The sequence below is a fragment of the Scomber japonicus genome, chromosome 16 (genome assembly GCF_027409825.1).
Source record: "Scomber japonicus isolate fScoJap1 chromosome 16, fScoJap1.pri, whole genome shotgun sequence".
Lineage (NCBI taxonomy): Eukaryota > Metazoa > Chordata > Actinopteri > Scombriformes > Scombridae > Scomber > Scomber japonicus.
Genome location: NC_070593.1, coordinates 16,498,930 through 16,520,407, shown reverse-complemented (window position 1 = coordinate 16,520,407; position 21,478 = coordinate 16,498,930). Strand labels below are relative to the sequence as shown.

Below are 21,478 nucleotides of genomic sequence, written 5' to 3'. Positions count from 1 at the left end.
GTCTTGAGTCTTTTGTATTGGTCTTTTTAATAAACTTTTTTAAATTCTTAGCTATGGTTTATTTCTGTATATTATGCATTAAGATATTACAGTCATTTAAGGCAGAGCTTGCTAACCTTTATGTTTTGTCACTAAATAAAATAGCTGCTTATGACCCCTTACCACAGCCTGTGATCATACTGTGGACATGAACTGTGAGAAGGATCTTTCTGAATGTATATGTAGCCTACACTCCTTTAATTCAGATTTAAGGTGAGAACAGAAACCTTCCACTTTGAGCAGATAAATGTGAAAACAGCCTCTGTACATTCATTATCCTGCACGGTGAAGCTCAAACATCACTGAAGGAACAAGAAGAAAAACCTAATTTTGACTAAATGCACTGAAAAACGATGTTAAAAAATATAAAAACTTTAAGGTGGTAAAGTAAATGAGAGACTGAGTATTTTAAACCTGTGTGAATCATTCACGTCATCACGCTGATCACGTGAACGCATGTCACGTGACTCCTGCGCCCATTGCAGCCCAGCAGACAAACAACTGCAGCAACAGCCGAGGACACTATGGACACACTGTGAGTGTTTGTAAACGAGTCTAAAGTTATATTTTTCTGTAGACCACGTTAACTTCTTTTGACTTGAACGTAGCTCATCGCGTGTTTCATGTTTTTCGTAGCAGGTTAAAGCTGCGACTTAGCAACACTTTGTTGTTTGTGTTCGCGCGTTTCGTATTACCTACATTGAAACTGTTGTGTTGTGACCTCGAGACAACACACTGAAGTAACGGCGTGTTTTTAATATTTTCCGGCTATATTTGTTCGTACGGACTTCTGAAATGTGTTGTGTTGTTTCTCCTGTCAGCAGACTGACCTTCCTCATCCCCTTGTTGTCCAGCTCGTTGGTCTGGAGTGGATACCTGGAAAATAACCAAGATGTCTTGTGAGAATAATCGACTTTAAAAGCCATTCCTCTTATCTCTGTGTCAATTTAATCGTATTTACAAGCCAGGCCTGACTACCAAATACTGCAGTTAAAAGTCTATGTCAAAGGTCTTAGATCAAATGTGCTCATAATTTGTTTGGCTTTCCTTTTTTTCTATCTGCACTACTATCACTGCACTCGAGATATGAGCGGTTTTGAGTAATACATACACGATTCAGTTCTGGTTTCAACATTAAGCAAGGTTTAATAAGACTCAAAGGTTCAAATATGTTGTGAGGTTATTTGTAAAAAAGTAAACACTAGTGCTGCGCAGACAGTGTTGTCCATAGGATCTGTAATGTCTTCCATTACATGTGTGGCAGCTGTTAGTGGACTATTTAAATACCTTGTAAAGATCTCAAGAACTGCAGGATATAGTGAAAGTCTTGGCTAATACATTAACTCATTAAATTACTGTATGTAATGTAAGTTTGTATAAATGTTCAGTTAACTGTAAATCACTTCAATATAATAAATCCACTTCAAATTCTACATGTTGGGTAATAGCTGTATATTCAGGTCATGCAGAGACAAAGAATGTTTTCATATTCTATTTTTAGTGAAAGGATAATGAAATGTGTTTTGCTCTTTCCCTCAGGAAACCAGAGGGCTGGACTCATGTTGGCCGGGTCGACCCAACAGAGGAGCTGGAGCTGACCTTTGCCCTCAAGCAGCAGAACATTCACCTGCTGGAGGAAAGACTCAGGCTTGTGTCGGACCCTGACTCAGCTCAATATGGTAGGACTCTGTGACCTTACTGCTGGTTGTCCTCAAGCAACCCTAAAATACACTTGTTTCGATAAGCTTCCCAGCAGTGTTTGTTAATGTATTCAAATGTATTTCTATTTCTATTCTTCACGGTGTGCAGAATATCACAGGAAATATGAAAGTTTCTGAAACTGCTCTGCTCTGACATGACAGTTTAACCAGCTCTCATCTGAGAAGACTGAAGCCTTTTCTCACCCTTGACCTCTTTCTTTCCAACAAAAAGAGCCTTCATTACTTCACTGCTTCATTTAACATAGATGAGTCATGACAGAGGTCTGTTTTGTCCCCCGCAGGTAAATACCTCCACCTAGAGGAAATAGCCTCCCTTGTGCATCCATCTGAACTGACCCAGAAGGTGGTACATCACTGGCTGCAGAGTCATGGGATTAAAGACTGTCAGACTGTCCAGACTCAGGACTTTTTACAGTGCACCATGACTGCAGAGTAAGCATATATTTTTAGGCAACATTTGTTCTGCTTACTCAAGTTGTTTCCACTTGCTCTTGACACAGTTAAGTTACAAAAAGGTGCCTTTTCTGCTTTGGTTCCCTTTGTGTGTAAATCATGCCGAGGCCACACTCTGCTTTGTCTTTTGAATCAGTTCCTCTTCTCTGTGGTTACTGGCTGAGGCTTTGGATTTGCATCAGTTTTGCATATAAGCTATTAGTTTCTTACATGTATAACTTCAATTTGGGTGTTTGCTTTCCATAATGTGTGTGTGCATTTTCTTGACTTTTTGGGTGTGACTGTTTTTGTTTGGATTGTGTACTCAGGGTCGCAGAGACGCTGCTTCCAGGTAGCAAATTCCACCGTTATACCAGAGACAGCCAGTCTGTAGTGAGGTCTTCAGCTCCGTACTCTGTTCATGATGATATTCACCAGCACCTTGACTTTGGTAAGCACATTTTCTTTTGCTGTGAAGCATTCATCTATCTTCTGCTGTATATTTAGGTACCGTTTTGTACTATATTTTGATAGATTAATGTTTTCTTTACCCCCGTTCCGACAGTTGGAGGGCTTCACCGCTTTCCTCCTAAAGGGCTGGACCCCAACAAAGCCTCATCTAACAGAAAGCAAAAGCAGTCAAAGGCTGGGATACACCTGGGAGTGACTCCTGCCATCTTGAGGGCTCGCTATAACCTGTCAGCAAGTGATGTGGGAACGGCTGGGAACAACAGCCAGGCTGTCGCCCAGGTGTGACTCTTTCACAGTAACAGTTCAGGATGAAATGTTGCTTTTATATTCATTAGCTCACACTAGAATATCACTACAATTCATTGTAATTTGTCACTTTACCTGGCTGTTTTCTGTTTTTTTAATTTTCAGTTCTTGGAGCAGTACTACAGCCCAGCAGACTTGGCTGAGTTCATGGCGATGTTTGGTCGGAGCTTCAAGCATCTGTCTGAGGTGGACCGGGTTGTAGGCAGCCAAGGAAAAGGAAAGGCTGGTATAGAGGCCAGTCTGGATGTGGAGTACATCATGAGCACAGGGGCAAACATCTCCACGTGGGTCTTCACTAATCCAGGTCTGTAAAGAGAAGCTTAAGTTGGGATGTGTGTGTTTGTAATGTATGATATCTCAACCCTTTCTCTTTAAGGTAATAATAAGAGAAAAAATAATGTTATTATAATCCATACAACATAAAAGCATTGCATTAAAATACGTTCCTGCTGTTCTTCTTGACAACTGCTTTAAACAGTGTTTCTGATTTCTATTATTTTAAATGCCTAACAGTGATCATATTGAAAGACGAATACAGAGCAGCCAAAAGCTCTGTACAAAAATAAAATAGAGTGAAGTTAAAGATATCAGTTAGAAGAGTTATTAAGGATAATATTTGATGACTTGCTGTCACATTCTGATCTCTCACATTTCAGCTCTATAAAAAACATAGACACACACACACACACACACACACAGGCATTCACACTTCCTCATTGTCCTTCAGGTCGTCATGAGTCCCAGGAGCCTTTCCTCCAGTGGATGGTTCTGCTCAGCAACATGACTGACCTGCCCTGGGTTCACACCATCAGCTACGGGGACGACGAGGACAGCCTGTCTACTGCCTACATGATGCGCATCAACACAGAGTTTATGAAAGCTGGCGTCAGGGGCATCTCTTTGCTCTTTGCCTCCGGTCAGTAATAGGAGGAAGTATGCAGAATTCATCCAAAAATCATTTGACTAATAATGTCTAATTCATATCACATCAGCAAAATATGAATGTCAGAGAGCAAACAGAGTAAAACCCCTGTTACAGGAAAGTTTCAGCCTATTGTCTTTAGAAATATAATTCATTTTCTATAACTGAGGCTTCTGAAACTCTGTAGCATTTTTTCCACTTCTGTTGGTTAAAGCCTGTGACCTCTCACTTATTTGTATTTTTAGTTTTAATACACCTAGTCCAGATAGTTAAACACAAATTCCTGTTTTAAGTGGTACAGGACTATAACTATACTCACACTTGGGGAACTGTAAACTCTAATTTCGTAACAACCTGTGAGGGAGTGACGAAAATTAGATCACCGTCAGTCTCTTTGGTAACACATCAACTGACTTTGGCTTTGGTCCATTCTTACTGTGCGATTATTATCTGACTTGAAACCTGAATAGATCATTGTTTCAGATAACACACCCACAATGAAATGGTGGCTCTGGGAAGCAAATGTGTTCAAGTGTGACCTTTTTTTTTTTTTTTTTTTTTGCTGACAACTTTTTTTTTTTTTTTTTTTTAATCTCTCTGATCTTGTTTCATGTTCAGGTGACAGTGGTGCTGGATGCAAACATTTGGGTAAAGGACAAAACTGTTTCAGGCCCAGTTTTCCTGCCTCAAGGTAAAACATGAACTTGTTTTTCTGTACTGCTACTGGACCTTTTGAAGGCATTTGTCTCATGTGTCATAATAATGATAAGGGAATAAACACTTTCTCTTGTTCCCAGCCCCTATGTGACTACAGTAGGAGGAACCTCATTCAAGAATCCATTCAAACTGACATATGAAGTTACAGATTATATCAGTGGAGGAGGCTTCAGCAATGTCTTCAAGATGCCAGAATACCAGGTAACCACATCAGTTCATTAATGTGCTTTTTACACACATTTTGATACTGCTTAATGCTTAATGAGGTTATGTGATTTATGCAGAGTAATTGTGTCCCTACAGGCCAGTGCAGTGGATGGCTATCTGAAAACTGTAGCTGCAGCCCTCCCACCTCAGGCTTACTTCAATATCAGTGGCAGGGCCTATCCAGACATGGCTGCTCTGTCTGACAATTACTGGGTGGTCATGAACAGAGTACCTATCCCATGGGTGTCTGGGACTTCGGTAAAATATTTCACACTTGATTTATGTGTTTTAGTGACTAGAGAATTGATGGTGTGACAAAATTGAATAGAAATACAGGATACAGCTGTAATGAAATGCTTTTGATCAGTAAGAAGTAGTGAACTTTACAAGATAAATGTAAGATGAATACATAATGTAAATTAACATGCAAAAGATCATAACAAAAATATGTTCATGAGTCAATTGTATCATTCAAAAAAGTATATTTTTGTCAGTCTATAGTCCTCAGGCGAGTTGTTACAGGGTCTCAGTCAGAGCCCTGATGGAAAATCCATTTTTCAACCTAGTTTGGCTCTGCTGGAGCTGGATGTTAATGTAATAGGCTACACAAAATTACACAGATGGCAATATTTGTGTTCTACATCATCATTTGTGACAGAGTATAATAGTTTTATTTAGCAGTAATGCTTCTGAATGCTCATTTCATTGTGCATCATTAAATCTCTTAATTGTCCCTCTAGGCATCGACCCCGGTGGTTGGCGGCATGCTGTCTCTCATCAATGATCAGCGGCTGCTGAAGGGCCTGCCTGTCCTGGGCTTCCTCAACCCACGCCTCTACAAGCTCAAGGGACAGGCCTTATTTGATGTGAGTCATTACTCTACTATTTACTCTTTACTGGACCAATGTTTTCCCTGTTTTAAGACTTGTTTGAGGTAGTAATCCGTGTTACCAACATTTATTGTGAGTTGTGTTCTTACTTTGGGATTTAATTCTTTTCATTGATGTTTACTTATTTGTAAAGTTTTTTTAAAGTCGATATACAAGTGACAGTTTCATGACACAGCCCGAGAAATCAAATTATCCCTGTGTAGAAATTGAATTCCTTCTTAAGGCACCTAATCCAATAATAACCCAAAAACATGCACTATTGTGCAACATTCTGCTTTAAAATCACAAGACAAACAACATGCTTTCAGTTACTTAACTGCAATGATAAGTGGAAGTGGTACACTTGTGAGCATGTTTTGAAGACGCAAGAAGAAAAGCTTTTGATACACATTCTGTATTCATGGTCTTTTTTGCTAAAGTCTGTACATTCTTGCCTCCAGGTGACTGAAGGTTGTCATCTGGGCTGCCTAGACGAGCAAGTTCAGGGGAATGGTTTCTGTGCTGCACCATCATGGGACCCGGTGACTGGCTGGGGAACACCAAACTACCCTGAACTGCTGGCTGTACTGCTGGCAGAGTGAACATCCCCAGGTCCAGAAAGTTAAACCATTAGGGCAGTTTCTGCTCTGAGAGCAGGTACTATACACACATCCAAAATCCTGACGCGGCTCCTGATGCCAAAGGCACAATGGTGACATGGAGGAAAAACGATGCCTACGGTCTAGATTTATGCCTTTTAATTTTATTCTGATTTTCATGTGAGATTGAAATATTGCAGTATTACAATCTACAGGGATCTTTTTTTTTTTAAATTCTCAATCATACTACTTATTTTTACTCCAAAAGGCTTAAAACCTGTTCAGATATTTTTAGGTCAGGGTTAGTGGTGGGATTTTAATGCTTCACTGCAGTTGCCTGTTTCTGCTGTTCATTGAATTTTATCTGACCCAGATTTTTCTGTGAATCTCTTACACAAGAACTTGCAGGCAGATGGGTGTTACAGTAATCTTGTGCTTTGAAATCATGCTGCTAACTATACAGCAATGAGAAGTGTGGATAAAATGGTTGCTATGCATAAAACTTAAAATGCTGAAATACTCACACCAATCACCTTAGTTGCACACACAGGCCTATTTAAATCTATTTTGTAACCACTGGACGAAAATATAAAACAACATTTTTATTGTTTGTCATGACTTGTAATTAAAAAACGATCAAAGCCCTTTTCTATACATACATAAGGCTTATTTTTCAAATGTGTTTAAATCTTTATGTGAATGCATAATAAGACACTGAATAAACAGCAGCAGTACACAGGTGTGCCTGGGGCTGTTCACAATAAAAGGCAATGCTCAAATGAGCAGTTTATCACAAAGCAATGCAGATATGGCAAGTTTTGAGGGAGTGTACTTGGAGCTGTTGCCCTTCTATTGATGGTCCTCTCACTACCGTAAGCCGTCTCCAATGTCGTTTCCAGGAATTTGGCATTACATCCATTTCTGCAAAGTGTTAGAAACAGTCTCATGGAGGCTCATCTCCATGCTTATTGTCTTCTTCACCTGACTGTAGTTCCTACTTGACTGACTTGAGTAGGCAAATGCTCGCCTTCAATGTCATCTGGCAGTTTGGGAAAGGGTTCTATACACAGATGAATCCCAGTTTTCACTTTACTGGGAAGATGGCAGACTGATGGTGAGCTGTTTGCTAATGTCAACGTTGTAACCAGGGTGCACCATGGTGGCAGTGATATTATGGTTTGGGGAGACATACTCTACGAACAATCAACACAATGCAGAGATAACATGACAAGATCCTGAGGCCATGTCATTCATCCACCGCCATCCCCTAGTGTTGCACCATGATGTGCACAGACCCATATTACAAGGATTCGCACACAATTCCTGGAAGCGCAGAACATCAAAGTTCTTGCATGGCCTGCATACTCAGACATGTCAACCATTGAGCATGTTTGGGATGCCCTGGATCAGAGTGTACGACTGTGTTCCAGTATTCAGCAACTTTGCTCAGCCATTGAAGAGGAGTGACCACCCCTCCATAACCCATCATCAACCACCATCAACAACCTTGTCAACTCTATGTGAAGGATATGTTCCGCACTGCATGAAGCACTCGCCACACCAGATACTGGCTGGTTTAACCCCAGAAAAAAAACACGTGAATTCATATGAAATCCATAGTTCAGTGCCCAATTAATATCCTTTTTTCCAAGATAAAACTGCACATTTCAGAGTGGCTGTTTATTGTAATTGGGCTAAGGCACACCTGTGCAATAATCATGCTGTTTAATCTGTATTGATCAGCCACACCTGTCAGGTGTTTAGATTATCTTGGCAAATCTCACTAACACAGATTTAAATGAATATGTGAACATAATTTGAGGGAAATAATCCTTTTGTGTGCATAGAAAAAGTCTTACATCTTTTATTTCAACCCATGAAAAATGAGCAAAAACATGAGCGCTGTTTATATTTAAGTATATTAAGACATTATATTACATGTCATTCAAAAATCTACTCTGGATGCAACAATCTTTTTTTATTTTTAGCATTTAGGAAATTGTTGGACTTGTTTAGTTTATAGTAAGATTTTAATGCTATTCTGCAGGGACAAGCTAGTTAAGTCATTTAAAGTCAAATATTTTTGCATGCAACTCTACAAATGTCAGTTGTGAGTCGTGACACATACCGTCTGCGGTGTAAGTTGGGCAGGACCTGTAAAACTTGATTATTTTTTGGTTTGATCTGCAGCCGCAAATCAACCACATGCACTGTAGATAAAAAAAGTGGGTTAAAAGTGATTCAGCAACTCTACCCACCAGTCTGTCGTCTTTGCACTCTTTGACCATGTAAATCCTCAAATCAGAAAAAGCTGCCTGTGTTGTATTGTTTGAGAAAATGTAATAAAGATGGATTTTTACTTTGAGATGTCACGTGATAGTGTGTGATGCTGCAGGTTTTTTTAAGGAAATAATCCAAATGCTTACGAGGTGAAGTGTTGCAATAAAGAAGTGTGTTTGATCTCATTCACGGTTTCTGTCATTTGCAAAAACAGAGCTGCTGTTGAGAAATAAGGCTGTTAAATTATATTGTTACTAACAAAAATGAGCAAAAAGTAACATGTGAGATTGCATTCCTGTTATCTAAAGTGAGACATAGTACAATCTTTCTTCAGGTAGTATTAGAACATTTTTTTTCCTTTCAATGCAAATGTGATGTTCCCCTCTAGTCTCTATACTGTTATGTCTCATTTCAGGCAAAAAAATGACTTTGTTCAACTCACTGTTCCACAATGTACCAGTTAGATGTCATTTTCAAGCTTAAGTTTCTTAGTTACTTTCAATGCTGAAGATTTTTTTTCATGACACTTCCTTGTTAAGCTCACATTTTACCAAAGAGGAAATGAAGAGTAGGGTACTTTCCCAAACAACCATTAAACATTCATTATTTCTGTGCTTATTGACTTTTGGGAGAAAATCTACTTAAGACCATATTTACATTGTTGAACTGCTCCAGTATTCATGGTCTACAGAACAGCTACATGATTTATCTTATCGATGGCATTACCTGAATAACAAGCATGGCGTGTATTATGTTTAGAATTAGCACGAGTTTTCATTATGATGACAAATGACACTTTTTTGTTTTGGGTAGTGCAAGGGGAAAAAACATTTTAATCGTTGATCACTATTGAAAATCACATGGCTATTATCTACATAATTGTGATATTGCGTTGTACAAAATGAAAATATGCAAAGACCACCCAGTTCCCCCGCGAAACACACTCACATGAAGGGGAAAGGGTGAAACGAACTGTGAAATCTCTTCATACAGGGGCTACGGGGACTTTCTTACTACATACATGACCACAGAGCTTATGTCAAACAGTGTACAATATGCACACTTGGGGAAGAGTACAAAATTGAAAAGGTGTCATTGCTGAGGATAGATGCAAATTTGACTTATGCAAAAACTTTTTTTTATCTGGCTGTGTTAAGGTATAAATAAGTTTGTAGGTGCAGAACCATGAATTAACATCTTCACAAGAAGAAACCGTAAATTGTTCCTTTCAGGTAGCGCCAAAGTAGGGTACGGTAGGAGGCCTGAGGGGGTTGGGGTTCTCACGAGTTTCTTGTTCAAACCTCCATACATATCAGAAAGTCTGTGAAAAGGTTGTTTCTCTGTTTAAACCTTTTTAACTAGAGACGATACAAAGGGGACTTCTTATCTCACAACAAAGCAGGCCACGGGACATTAATTGTCTGTCAAGGAGCGGAGATACAGGTCAGATCCTCCAGTGTATGCTCATGTTGTCATTCTCCTGGTTCGGGGTTGATTCACTGGTTGTTTTTAGCTTTTGCGTGTGTGAGGATGTGAGACTTCAGGTTGGTTGACTGAGCAAATTTCTTGTTGCAGCCATCAAAGGGGCACACATAGGGGCGGTCTCCAGTGTGAATACGCACATGTGTGCGCAAGTTAAAGTCCAGAGAGAACCGCTTGCCACAGCCCTCAAATGTGCACTGGAGACAAGAGAGAAGGAGAACAGGGTTAAAGCCACTGTGTGTCTCAACCTGGCTCACAGACAAACTGATACTATTCAACAACAACAACAACAGTTATTTGAGATGACAACAGAAAGGTTTGCATATACTGTACCTGCTCTGAAACAAAGCCATGTTCATATGTCATACTTCTCTAAAAAGGAAAAAGTGACATGAAGAGAATAAAAGGAACCTACCTGGAAAGGTTTCTCTCCTGTGTGTACGAGTTGATGCCTCTTCAGTTTTGAACTCTCCACGAAGGCTTTTCCACACTCTGCGCAGACGTGAACGCGAGGCCCATGGGTGTGCAAGTGCTTTCTCATTGCCGAATTGTCCCTGAACATCTTGGTACATCCCTGAGGAGGAGAGAGGAACAGGATGAAGCTAATTACGCAGGGCATAATCACTTAACCGGGTAGTTGTAGAAACTCTACTAGTCTCTCTCTAGTCAGCATAAAGCCCTAAAGAGTAAACGTGATGTTTTAACAAAGGTCAAAAATAAGGAGAGGACAGAGTAACTGATTATGATGTAATGCTGTAAACGCTACTCACTTTGTGTGGACAGGCTATCGTCCTGGGTGCGTCGTCTTCTTTTACTTTCCTTGGTTTCATTCTGTCATAAAAATCAAAGTGGTCATATTTTTAGAAACTACAACTGTCACCACTCCTGTTACAGGAAAATACAAAAATTGTTTACTTTTCATTTGGTTTAACATGTCAGATCACACAGTTATTTCAGTCAACATCTTCAGTGCTGTAGTATTTGTATTTCACATTAAAAGTTAGTGTTCAATAATTTGCACTGCATTATTTCTCAAACTTTAGCTTTTTAAAAACATTTAGTGAAGCAAGTGCAATGTTGGAAATTGCTGCATGAATAAACACTGATGTTTGCACACTGAATCTGATGCGCCATCATTTAGCCCGGATGAATGACAACATCTGTGTCAACACTTACCGTGCAAACTCTGCCAGCTGTTTGGGGTCTGACAGGTCGATTCCTGGGATGCCTCCTGGAGGAAGCTTCTTCCCCGTCATGTACTCCGAGTAATCTGGAGGCGAGTTTTCACCCGTGATTTGCTCTTCATGGTCTATGTCTTTCTTATCATCTGAGTGAGAGAGTTAGATAGTGTGAAAGAGACGTCAATAATTAAAACAGTGCCAGAACATGTGGAAAGAATTGATCACAGTCATCTATGGCAACACTTTAATCACATGCCACCTCCCTTTCCTGTTTCATTTAGTTCTACTATTACTGATTTATTACCAAAAGAAAAACTGAAAGAAAAACAGCTCAGTTTTTTTGGCAAAAACAACTATGAACAGTATTTATACACACATACTGTTGACATAAATGTAATTATTTGAGGATATTATTTATTAGGGCTTTTTACAGATATATACCATTTTGTAGCTATTACAGAGAAATGATAGCATGAGATGTTTAATATCTAGTCATGTATACACAATATACCTTTAGTGGTCACGTAAATCACTTTGTACCTTGTTATTAAAAGTGCTATAAAAATATCATGTCTTCTTATTTTAAACCGTGCAGGTAATCTTTTGCACCATAATATACATATTAATTGGGGTATACCTCCTGTTTTGCTTTCAATAACTTGATACTAGTGATGTGCAGCACTAAATTAATCGCAAAGAGAGTAATTACTTTTGATCACGGGGTCTAGTCTGCATTTAAATGCACTTTTTAAACCATTTTAAAAAAGGTACGGTGCGTTCAAAGCCTCAGCTGTGTAAAGTCTGAGTGGTCCTTGAAGGCACCACGGATACCGTTGAACTGAACTGCGCCACAGCGGCCTAGCGGAGCCAGCTGCACTCGCTCCCACTCTCGCCGCCATCTTCGTCGGCCAAATAAACGCCATTTTTTCGGGCCGCCATACTTTCTCGACCGGGGAAATATGGCGGCGCCCATCGACACATAAAACATGGCTTCCCATAAAAACAAAAACATTTCAAATGGAGTTTAAGTGGCTCATAGTTGGGAAAATAGCTTCAACTTTAGCGGAGGACAAGGGCCCAGCTGGGCCCGGTCACAAGGCACACACGCTGAGAACAAAGCGACGGGCCAGCTTGCAGGAATTCACTCAGTTCAGTCTCAACTTACCCGAAGCCCACATAGTGACGGAAAACTCCCCCTCCAGAGTCTTTATCTGGACTTGTTTCTGTTCCCATTTTCTGCCCATTTCTCCTGCGCTCATGTAGCTCTTTTTGCCCGCTTTCTTCCCGCTTCCAGCTCTCTTCATCCGGCCCGTCGACGAGCTTTTCCCCGCAACAGTAACCAGAGTCTGTTCGATGTAGTCCTCCTCCACGGCGGGCACCGGGATGAGGATCTGGTCCTCGAAGCCGTCGTCTGCGTGCAGCTCGGAGTCATCCTCGCCCACAACCTCCTCCCTGGTCTGCACCAGAATCACCTCTTGGTGCGGGTGGAGGGAGTTTGCGTCGTCCGCGTCGAGCGGCTGTAAGGCGATCATCGGCTGGTGCTCCCCGTCGTCTCCAACAACTGTAGTCTCGATTGTCTCCACTTCGATTTCGTGCAATTCCACTATTTCGGCTGGCATTTCAGACCCGTCCGTCTCTATGTACAGGGTATCCCCCGATGCCATGGTGAATTTTGTGTTTCCTCCTACTTAAATTGTATTTTTTCCCCACTCTTGCTTTCCCTCTTCTCTACTCTCTGCCGTCCGCCTCCCTCTCCGACAACAACTCTTCACTGCTCTCGTCGCCACTACGCTCTAGTTATGAAGTATCGCGAGACTTGGCCCTAAAAGTCAATTTTTAAAACATCATATTACTTGCAGTTTGTAATTTTCTTTTTAGTTTCAAGTCTCCCCTCCATTCAAATACGTTTTTCTTCTTGTTCTTACTATTGGATGTTTGCTCTTCACTTTGCAGAATGAGGAATGTACAGTGTTTGAAGCTAGCAATTAAGCAATTAAGATATTGTATCTGCAACCTTTTTTGTGCCTTTATTCTGTCTTGTTGTATTTATCTGTACAATTATTAAACCGTCCTATATGTGCCAAAATGTCTTTTTAAAAGATATATAGGCAGAATTTTATGTATGGTGACCACATTTGGGGGGGGGGGGGGGGGGTGTGTTTATGTACATATTTTGTACATGGGATTTATTAAATTCCCTAATATCGTTATCGACATAAGTCCCAAAAATCCAGTATTGGTGGGTCCCTAGTGTCAATATATATATATATATATATATATATATATATATATATATATATACACACACACACAATTGTCTTATATATTTACAGCTTTTATGCTGCAAGTATATTTTATGTATCTTTTATTTGTTTATAGTTTTTCTGTAACTGAACCTCCTAGCCAAAGTATTTCACATGATTCCCCTTGTATAACCTATAACCGCAGTGACAATAGACATGTTGAGTCTTAGTGGCTCCACAGTATATTTCACACATGCCGTCAGTTTACAAGCATTCAAAGTCTGGTGAGATGCCACTCAGCATTTTTGCACCTGAAGAAAGGATCAGTTTGCCTACAAATCTTAGACTTGCTCCAACACTGTGTTAGTAAAGTAAAGACCTTCCTTTTCACTCAAGCATTTTCTCAGATGGACATACTGTATTTGTACAGCATGTGTGTATGCACGGCTCTTTTCGTTTGCATATTTATGATGTTTTTGTATGAGAGGGTGTTATACAGTAAATGTTTTATTTAATTAATGAAGTCATAATTATTGAACCAAAATATATGTGTGCCACTTATTTATGGTAATAACAGACCATAATAATCATAATATGTACAAATGCTGCACATAGTGATTATTTTCCTTATCAATTAATTTGCTTACTATTTTTTGATCAATCATATTAAATATGGGGAAAAAACGTACAGCTATAGGTGACATATCTATTGTTGGCTTTGTCTAATCAACCGTCCCAAGATATGAACATTTACAATAATATAAAACAGAGAAAGACAAATATTTCTCACATTTCAGAGGCTGGGGTCAAGCCAGGTCTCGCATTTTTGGTTGAAAAATGACTCACTATTATCAATCATCATTAATTTAAACAAATTAATACTGATTTCAAAGTTGAACAAATCAAATCAATACATTTCTGGTTTAGTCCCACCTCATGGAAGGAATTTATGAATTTATGAATGAAAATACAACTTTCTGCTAGGGATGCACATAAAATACTTGTAACATTGTGCTACATAGTGAAACCCCCGCCCCCCCCCAAAGAAATCATAAACATCTGTATGGGATGAAGAGCCTACAGCAAAATGTTGCAAAGAAACCTCTTTTTTTAATCGTGTAAACGTATTGTCTGCACTGTTGTCTTTTTTTTATTGTTACTCATAAACACCACGGTCATATGCCTAGTAGTTTATTGCACTATCATTACATTTTCTCATGTAACTTTGTGTCGCAGGTTGTGTGAATTTCAACAGGTCCACAGCCAGCTCTCTCTCTCTCCCTCTCTCTCTCTACACCTGTTCACACCTTTAGGGAGGGGCCTCTGTGATCACACCTTCAGCATGCAGCCTTCAACCTGTGTGTGTGAGAGTGGGTGTGGAGCCTTGATGGCACAAATAACGCCACAGTTGCTCCTGACACGCTGCGGAATAGACATGGGAAAAACAGGTGGACGAGCTGACTTTGAATGGGTTTACAATGACCAGCCGCACACTTCAAGAAGAAAAGAAATACTGGGTAAGAATCCTGTAATGGGATAATAACATCTGTCACCACCGAGAGATCTGCTGAATGTCTCGTTTGTCTGTGTGATAATTCTAAGCGTGAATTGTCTTAGGTTATAAAATCATAGCCGGTTAAACCTGTTTACTAGCTGTTGCTTAACGAGCTATCAGTCAACAATGGATGCAGGGGAAGGGCCCTATAGAAACGACCTGTTGATAAAGTCAAACATTTTCGAGTAATACACCTGTGGGGTCAATCAGAAGTAGAAATATTCTTTTAAAATTCTTTTATTTTTTAAAAATTACACATTTTGAAGGTCACGATATTAATTATTGGAATTCAGTGCATATGGATGTTAAATATGAAAATACAGCTTTATTTACTTTAAACGTTGGACTCTTAGTCTTAAAATCCAACTACATTCATGGCTGTTAATCACATTGCCTCCTCTCACAGGTGAGTCACACTATTTATTTACTTATTTATTTATTTGTAAGCAGAAGACACTTCTTAGAAAGTCAGAAAAGTCACACATAAATAAACACGCCCTTCCTCCTCCTCCTCCTCCTCTTCCACCTTCCAGGTCAAAAGGCATAATGTTAAAGTGTAGATACTTAGATAGGCATGAGAGGTGTGGACATGTTTTAGTCTCAGTCAAGTGACTATTTAGTACCAGCAGGTTACTTAAGAAACTCACAAAAGAGAGGTAGGGGGTGGGCTCGCCTCTCTTTATGTAAACTTATCCACCTCGATCATCTTTTCCTCTGACCTGCGAGACAATAACCGCTTATTGATAGCAGGTTGAATTTCATAATGCCTCCGGGCTCACTAAGTAACAAAACACATTCCCAGCTCATGGCAAACAGTAAGAAGAAAGGCTTTCTGGGAGTCAGAGAATACCATTTATTCTATCAAACCACAGCTGCTATACAAAAGAATACTTGTCTTAACTGTGTATTGAATGCACAATCCAAGCTATAATTTGTGATTTATCATGTAATTCAACTTTAAAAACAGTTTAGATCTAAACCTGATAATGTATATTTGATCCTGGCTTTGTCCATTAGTTGCATGGTTGCTCTGGTGTGTGAAGGAAACATCCAGAAGGTGTTGGGTTGTTTGATTCTATTGACCTTTGAATTATTAAGATGCTCTGTTTTAATTATCCTCTGCCATGCCCTGAGCAGGGAGGTAGAGTGATGTCAGTGTCAGAGGTTGCTGGACATAATTTTATTTTACATAATCATGTTTAACGGACAGGTGGTTTTATGATCTGAATGACTTGGTTGTTGGGCATGCATACAAGTGTAGGCTGATATTTGATCATTTTAAGCACTTCTAGAAAAGTTTGAACAATGCGCAATTTCATCTTTTCTTTGACTTGTCACATCATTTTTAGTTGAAACCTGAGGCTGAAACCTTATACAAGTATCTGCAGGTGAACAAAAGTACATGTCTATCTAACATGGTGAAGCTGCAGTCCAGTGATGGCTGTGCATGGTGCTTGGCTGTGTGGCTTTTAAAAGCCTAAGCCCTTTCTTTTATGATATCTGGTTATTGATTTAACTTTATGCCCTGTGGGTGCGACACAATACGAACAAGTTAAGATGTATAGCCTATAAACAGGGCTATAAACAAGAGGGAAAGGGGTCATGAGACATGAGTTCACATCATACAGTGGGTTAAAACCCTTTAGTTTTGAACTGTGTGTTGAGAAATTATCTTTTTTTAAATGTAGACTATATGGGAGCAGTAGGGAATTCTTCTTAGCTAAACATTAACTGATTAGATAGGGTTTGGTCAGTAGAGCAGTAGAGCAGTAGAGCATTGGAGGGGAGCCCTAGTGCACAATGTGGAAATGCCACTGAATCCAGTCTGTGTTGTCCTTAACCTTTTACTTACCTCAGTGAGCCCAGTTTGCATAGAGCCATTACACAATTGAGCTGAAAGCAAAGAAGCAGGCGAGATTTGCATGCGCGCCATCACCTGATGAGTATCTTTCATCTAATGCACGCTGGGCTATCCTTTAGCAGGACTTTGTTTATACTGGGATCGGCTCCTCACCCCGAAGTTTAAATCCTCAGACAAGCCTTTCCTAACATCTTAGTTTTAAGTCTTTTATTCCTACATATTAAGGCGTGACCAGTTCAACGTATCAGAACCTGTGCGTTCAAATGAGTGGGTTATGTCATTACGGTCTTATGAACTAAACTTTATTGCAACAGTGAGTGTTTGTCAACCACTCCCTTGCATCGCTCCATGTTTCATGTCCCTCAGCAAAACAACACCTCTGCCAATTAAAAATGACTTTTGTCTGAAAAGTCTTCCCAGGAGAAGGGCTGGTTCCATACACTATGCTGTATTGTGTTTGTCTGCACAGCATCATGTCACAGTATGACAAGGTGATGAATTGAGACCAAGGTTTTGAAATTGTCAATGATGAAGAAAATGTAAATCGTAAATTGGGGTGACAGTGAATTAGACTCTTTGAATGACATATTTTCTTTTCTATATATTCAGAAATGTTAAAATTTAAACCAATCTTTTCATTTTCTATTTCTCCTTCCTCATCACCATTTCCTTTTTTCATTTTGTTCTCTTTGTGGTCTTGTGTTTTTCCCCCGAACCCTTTCATCCTCTGCTACTATTGATACTTCATTTCTTTCCTATGACCTACTCATGTTTCTTTCCTCTCTTTCTACATGCCTCTCTCCTCAGCCAAATATCCAGAGATCAAGTCCCTGATGGGTCCAGACCCCCAGCTGAAGTGGGTGGTATCAGGCATGGTCCTGACCCAGCTCTTGGCCTGCTACCTGGTTCACGACCTCTCCTGGAAGTGGATCTTCTTCTGGGCTTATGCCTTCGGTGGCTGCATTAACCACTCCTTGACCCTGGCTATCCACGACATTTCTCACAACGTGGCCTTTGGCAACAAGCTGGCAAAGTGGAACCGCTGGTTTGCCATGTGGGCTAACCTGCCTATAGGGCTGCCATACTCTGCCTCCTTCAAGAAGTACCACGTCGACCACCATCGGTATTTGGGAGGCGACCAGCTGGATGTCGACATCCCTACAGACTTTGAAGGGTGGTTCTTCTGCACCCCAGCCAGGAAGGTCCTCTGGCTCTTCCTCCAGCCCCTTTTCTATGCCCTGCGCCCCTTGATAGTCAATCCCAAACCAGTGTCTCTGCTGGAGATCCAGAATGCAGTCGTTCAGCTCACTGTAGACTTCATTATTTTCTATTTATGGGGGCTGAAGCCCATCGTTTACCTAATTGCAGGATCTATCCTGTGTATGGGACTGCATCCTATCTCTGGACATTTCATAGCCGAGCATTACATGTTTCTGAAGGGACACGAGACATATTCTTACTATGGATCACTGAACTGGATCACCTTCAATGTTGGGTATCATATGGAGCACCATGACTTCCCAAGCATACCTGGCAGTAAACTACCTCAGGTGAGATTGTGACACTGTGATAAATCATGCCTATTTTACAGGGAAACTCTGGAGTCATGTTTCTCCAAGACTATTATGTTAAGAATAAGAACAGTTACAATATTAACATCACTGCTAGGTGTGTGCAGATAAGGTGGGCCTTTCCTGTCTTTCATAGTCAAAACAACAGAGTCAGATTTTTTTCCCATCAAATGCAAATATTTAGCAGATGAAAGGACATGTTTTGTAACTGATTACTTGCTGCATTTGTAGCAACATTAGAACATAAAGTGTTCAAAGGGAGATACCTGCCTTTTGACACAGTTTACTCATTACAACTTATCATGTTTATTGGTTAGTTTGAGCTATTTTTGGTATTAACAGAGGGAATATTTCATTTTTAGGCAGAATACTTTGTTTTTGAACTATCAAATGATATCCATGCATACCATGCAATGCGTTGTCCTGTTCCACTCTCCAGTTTGTCAAGGTGTTTAAGCTCTCATTCTCACTTGTGATTTTTTTTTTTTTTTTTTTTTGGTTGCCAGGTGAAGCAAATCGCTGCAGAGTATTATGACTCCCTGCCTCAGCACACTTCCTGGACCCGAGTATTATGGGATTTTGTGTTTGACGACAGCATCGGCCCCTATGCCAGAATCAAACGGGAGTACAAGCTACGCAAGCAGGAATAGATCTGTGACTGTGTTTCACCCAAAACAGGAACATGAATTTGAGTCATAAAATCTATGGACCACTATTAAGTGTCATTGTAGTCTCTAGTTTGAATGTTTTGTCCCATGTAGTGTTTGATTGTTACTGTATGGAAAATGTGTAACATTTGGACATCCTCATCTTAAATCAGTCCTGTGCTTCAGTTACAATGTGGAAAATTAATGTGTATATTTGATTTATAAGTGTACACAGTTCATTCATGGACAGAGATGGTTGGTAGGAGACAACAGACAATAGTAATTAACACCAATAAACCTCTTTTTTTGAAGAAAAAGAAAACAGACACATTCTCATGAAGTTTTCCAGAGACGTGACTGGATTCCATTTCCTGGCTTGAAGTATTACATCAGGCCTCTTAAGAATTTCTCAACGTTACAATTAAGGCACGTAAAGCCTCTCAGATTGCTTAATACAAATTCACATCCATCATGCAGAACAGTGCTGAGGTGGAAAATGAGCATTGAAACTTACCTGTTAGTAAGAAGAGCCTTTTCTTCAGTGACGCCCCATTCTGCTTGTTCACAGCTCAGTCTTCCTGTGAACTGTGTAAACTGTTTGATTACGTCTACAGGAAGTGGACAAAGTAAAAGCTTATAATGTCAAAAAATCCAGTTCTTTTTTTGTTGTTGATGGTCATTTTCGAGATTGCATTTTTCATGTGTTGCTTATCAAAAATCCCATCAAGTGTTAAGTTTGTGAGGGTCTTCTTGTGACCACTGTTCCTCATGCTCATGCAGTTTTCCTCATTTTGGCTTATGTTTTCATGAATTTTGAGATAACCGATGAACCAGCAATTTAAGCTGCAACTCTTACCAAGTTCCCTTAAGAACACCTGTGCAGTCTAATGCAGTCCAATAAAAAGACTCTGCCATAAATTCTACTTTTAGAAAGCTCATATAGTTTCAGTTTTTGTTGACATTGTCAGCAAGATTATAATTAATAAGAGTGCATTATAATGAATGGTGCTCTTAATATTTTTTCCACTTTATAAACATACATGAGGGGAAAATATTTGGAACACCACCCAATAAAATGCCTTTCAATATAATCCATAAGGCTCATAAAAGTAGAGTTTATGGCAGAGCTGTTTTACTGAATTTAATTAGATTGCACAGGTGTCCCTCATAAAGTGGCCGGTGAGTGAATGTGCCAATTTTACAAAAGTAAGACTTCCTGGGATGAGTACCCATCACCAGCTTCATGCTGTGAGGACCCAAGGTAACATAGGAAAAATGCACTACAGTGGTAGAAATAGGCTTGTCCAGCACAAAATATATAATTTAATGTAATAATTTGAGGAACAAAACCTTAAGAAAACTTTTGCAAAGAGTAGCAGTAGTTCCTCACCAATGTGTTAATGACACCAGCACAAACTACAGAGAATCACCACTTATTTAAAAAGAGATGTGAGATTAATCAAATTAGTACTGCTGGACACTGTACTGTAGTGAATTATGTGTCGTAAGGATTATCTTGTCTATTTAAATCACTGTACTATATACAAAAGTAAAAGATCTTTATAAGAAGAAACTGTGGAAACTTTGCGGTCATTTGTCATTTCTTGTTTGCAGTAACCAGGTGTCACATTCTCAAGTGACCCTTCTTTAATTTAAACATATTTTAAAATATGCCCTGAAGGTGAAAACCATTTGACTTTATACACATACTGTGTATACCAAAAACACACACACACACACACACACCAGTGACATAATGCAATCCCTTACCCTAACCATCATAACTAAATACCTGAACCCAACCCCTACCCTAAACTGAACTTAAACCCAATTCTAGCCATCACCTTAAAACCAACACTTGACCCTTAAATTGCCCTCTGAAGTTGTGAGGATTGGCCTAAATGTCCTCACAACATTAGTTTTCAACTTAACCACATATAGACACACCAGACCATGGTCACTTTTGGGGACATTACTTGGACTTACAATGAATTTCCTGACCATGACCATCATTACTTCTTGTCTAAATGACTGACCTATGAATCAGCTTTTTCCTAATTGGGGACACAGCTGTTGTCTCCAATTGGACAATGTGTCCCTAAGTCCTGTCTGAAATTTGTCCGCAAAACTAGCCTATGACAAAACACACACATACATTCACACTCACACACACACACACACAGAACAGGATACTGCGTAGATGGTTGACACATCTGTTGGTTTTGTTTGAATGAATTTACTTCCAGCTTTGAAATCAGAACGTAGTTGAGAGCGAACAGAGTGGATAGAATGCAACAACCGATATTCAACCAAATCCTTCCTGCAAAGACACATTTAGCTACCATCACATAGGCCTACTGTACCATTCACTTTCT

The 21,478-nt window shown here is 39.7% G+C and overlaps 3 protein-coding genes across 5 annotated transcripts; 2 read left to right on the top strand and 1 right to left on the bottom strand.

Annotated features, from left to right (window-relative positions):
• The first annotated feature begins 535 nt into the window (after nucleotides 1-535).
• tpp1 (tripeptidyl peptidase I) lies at nucleotides 536-8,645 on the top strand. Of its 3 annotated transcripts, none has more exons than XM_053335685.1 (13): nucleotides 536-574; nucleotides 861-938; nucleotides 1,579-1,718; nucleotides 2,042-2,192; nucleotides 2,522-2,643; nucleotides 2,758-2,942; nucleotides 3,075-3,273; nucleotides 3,697-3,885; nucleotides 4,510-4,582; nucleotides 4,689-4,809; nucleotides 4,912-5,073; nucleotides 5,556-5,681; nucleotides 6,146-8,645. In XM_053335685.1, the coding sequence occupies exons 1-13, from the start codon at nucleotides 564-566 to the stop codon at nucleotides 6,284-6,286; spliced, it is 1,698 nt and encodes a 565-aa protein (XP_053191660.1). In that variant the 5' UTR covers nucleotides 536-563; the 3' UTR covers nucleotides 6,287-8,645. The 3 variants fall into 3 exon arrangements, with proteins under 3 accessions (XP_053191660.1, XP_053191661.1, XP_053191662.1); XM_053335686.1 differs by having other exon boundaries at nucleotides 539-574; nucleotides 864-938; XM_053335687.1 differs by lacking the exons at nucleotides 536-574; nucleotides 861-938 and adding an exon at nucleotides 1,369-1,405.
• A 720-nt stretch (nucleotides 8,646-9,365) lies between these two features.
• Nucleotides 9,366-12,977, bottom strand: yy1a (YY1 transcription factor a). The gene is made up of 5 exons (XM_053335638.1): nucleotides 12,392-12,977; nucleotides 11,222-11,372; nucleotides 10,816-10,876; nucleotides 10,461-10,619; nucleotides 9,366-10,242 (listed from the first exon to the last, which is right to left on the bottom strand). Exons 1-5 carry the CDS (start codon nucleotides 12,888-12,890, stop codon nucleotides 10,060-10,062), a joined length of 1,053 nt encoding a protein of 350 aa, XP_053191613.1. The 5' UTR covers nucleotides 12,891-12,977; the 3' UTR covers nucleotides 9,366-10,059.
• Nucleotides 12,978-14,904: 1,927 nt separating this feature from the next.
• degs2 (delta(4)-desaturase, sphingolipid 2) lies at nucleotides 14,905-19,106 on the top strand. Its single transcript, XM_053335641.1, has 3 exons — nucleotides 14,905-14,986; nucleotides 17,693-18,435; nucleotides 18,963-19,106. Exons 1-3 carry the CDS (start codon nucleotides 14,905-14,907, stop codon nucleotides 19,104-19,106), a joined length of 969 nt encoding a protein of 322 aa, XP_053191616.1.
• Nucleotides 19,107-21,478: the final 2,372 nt, after the last annotated feature.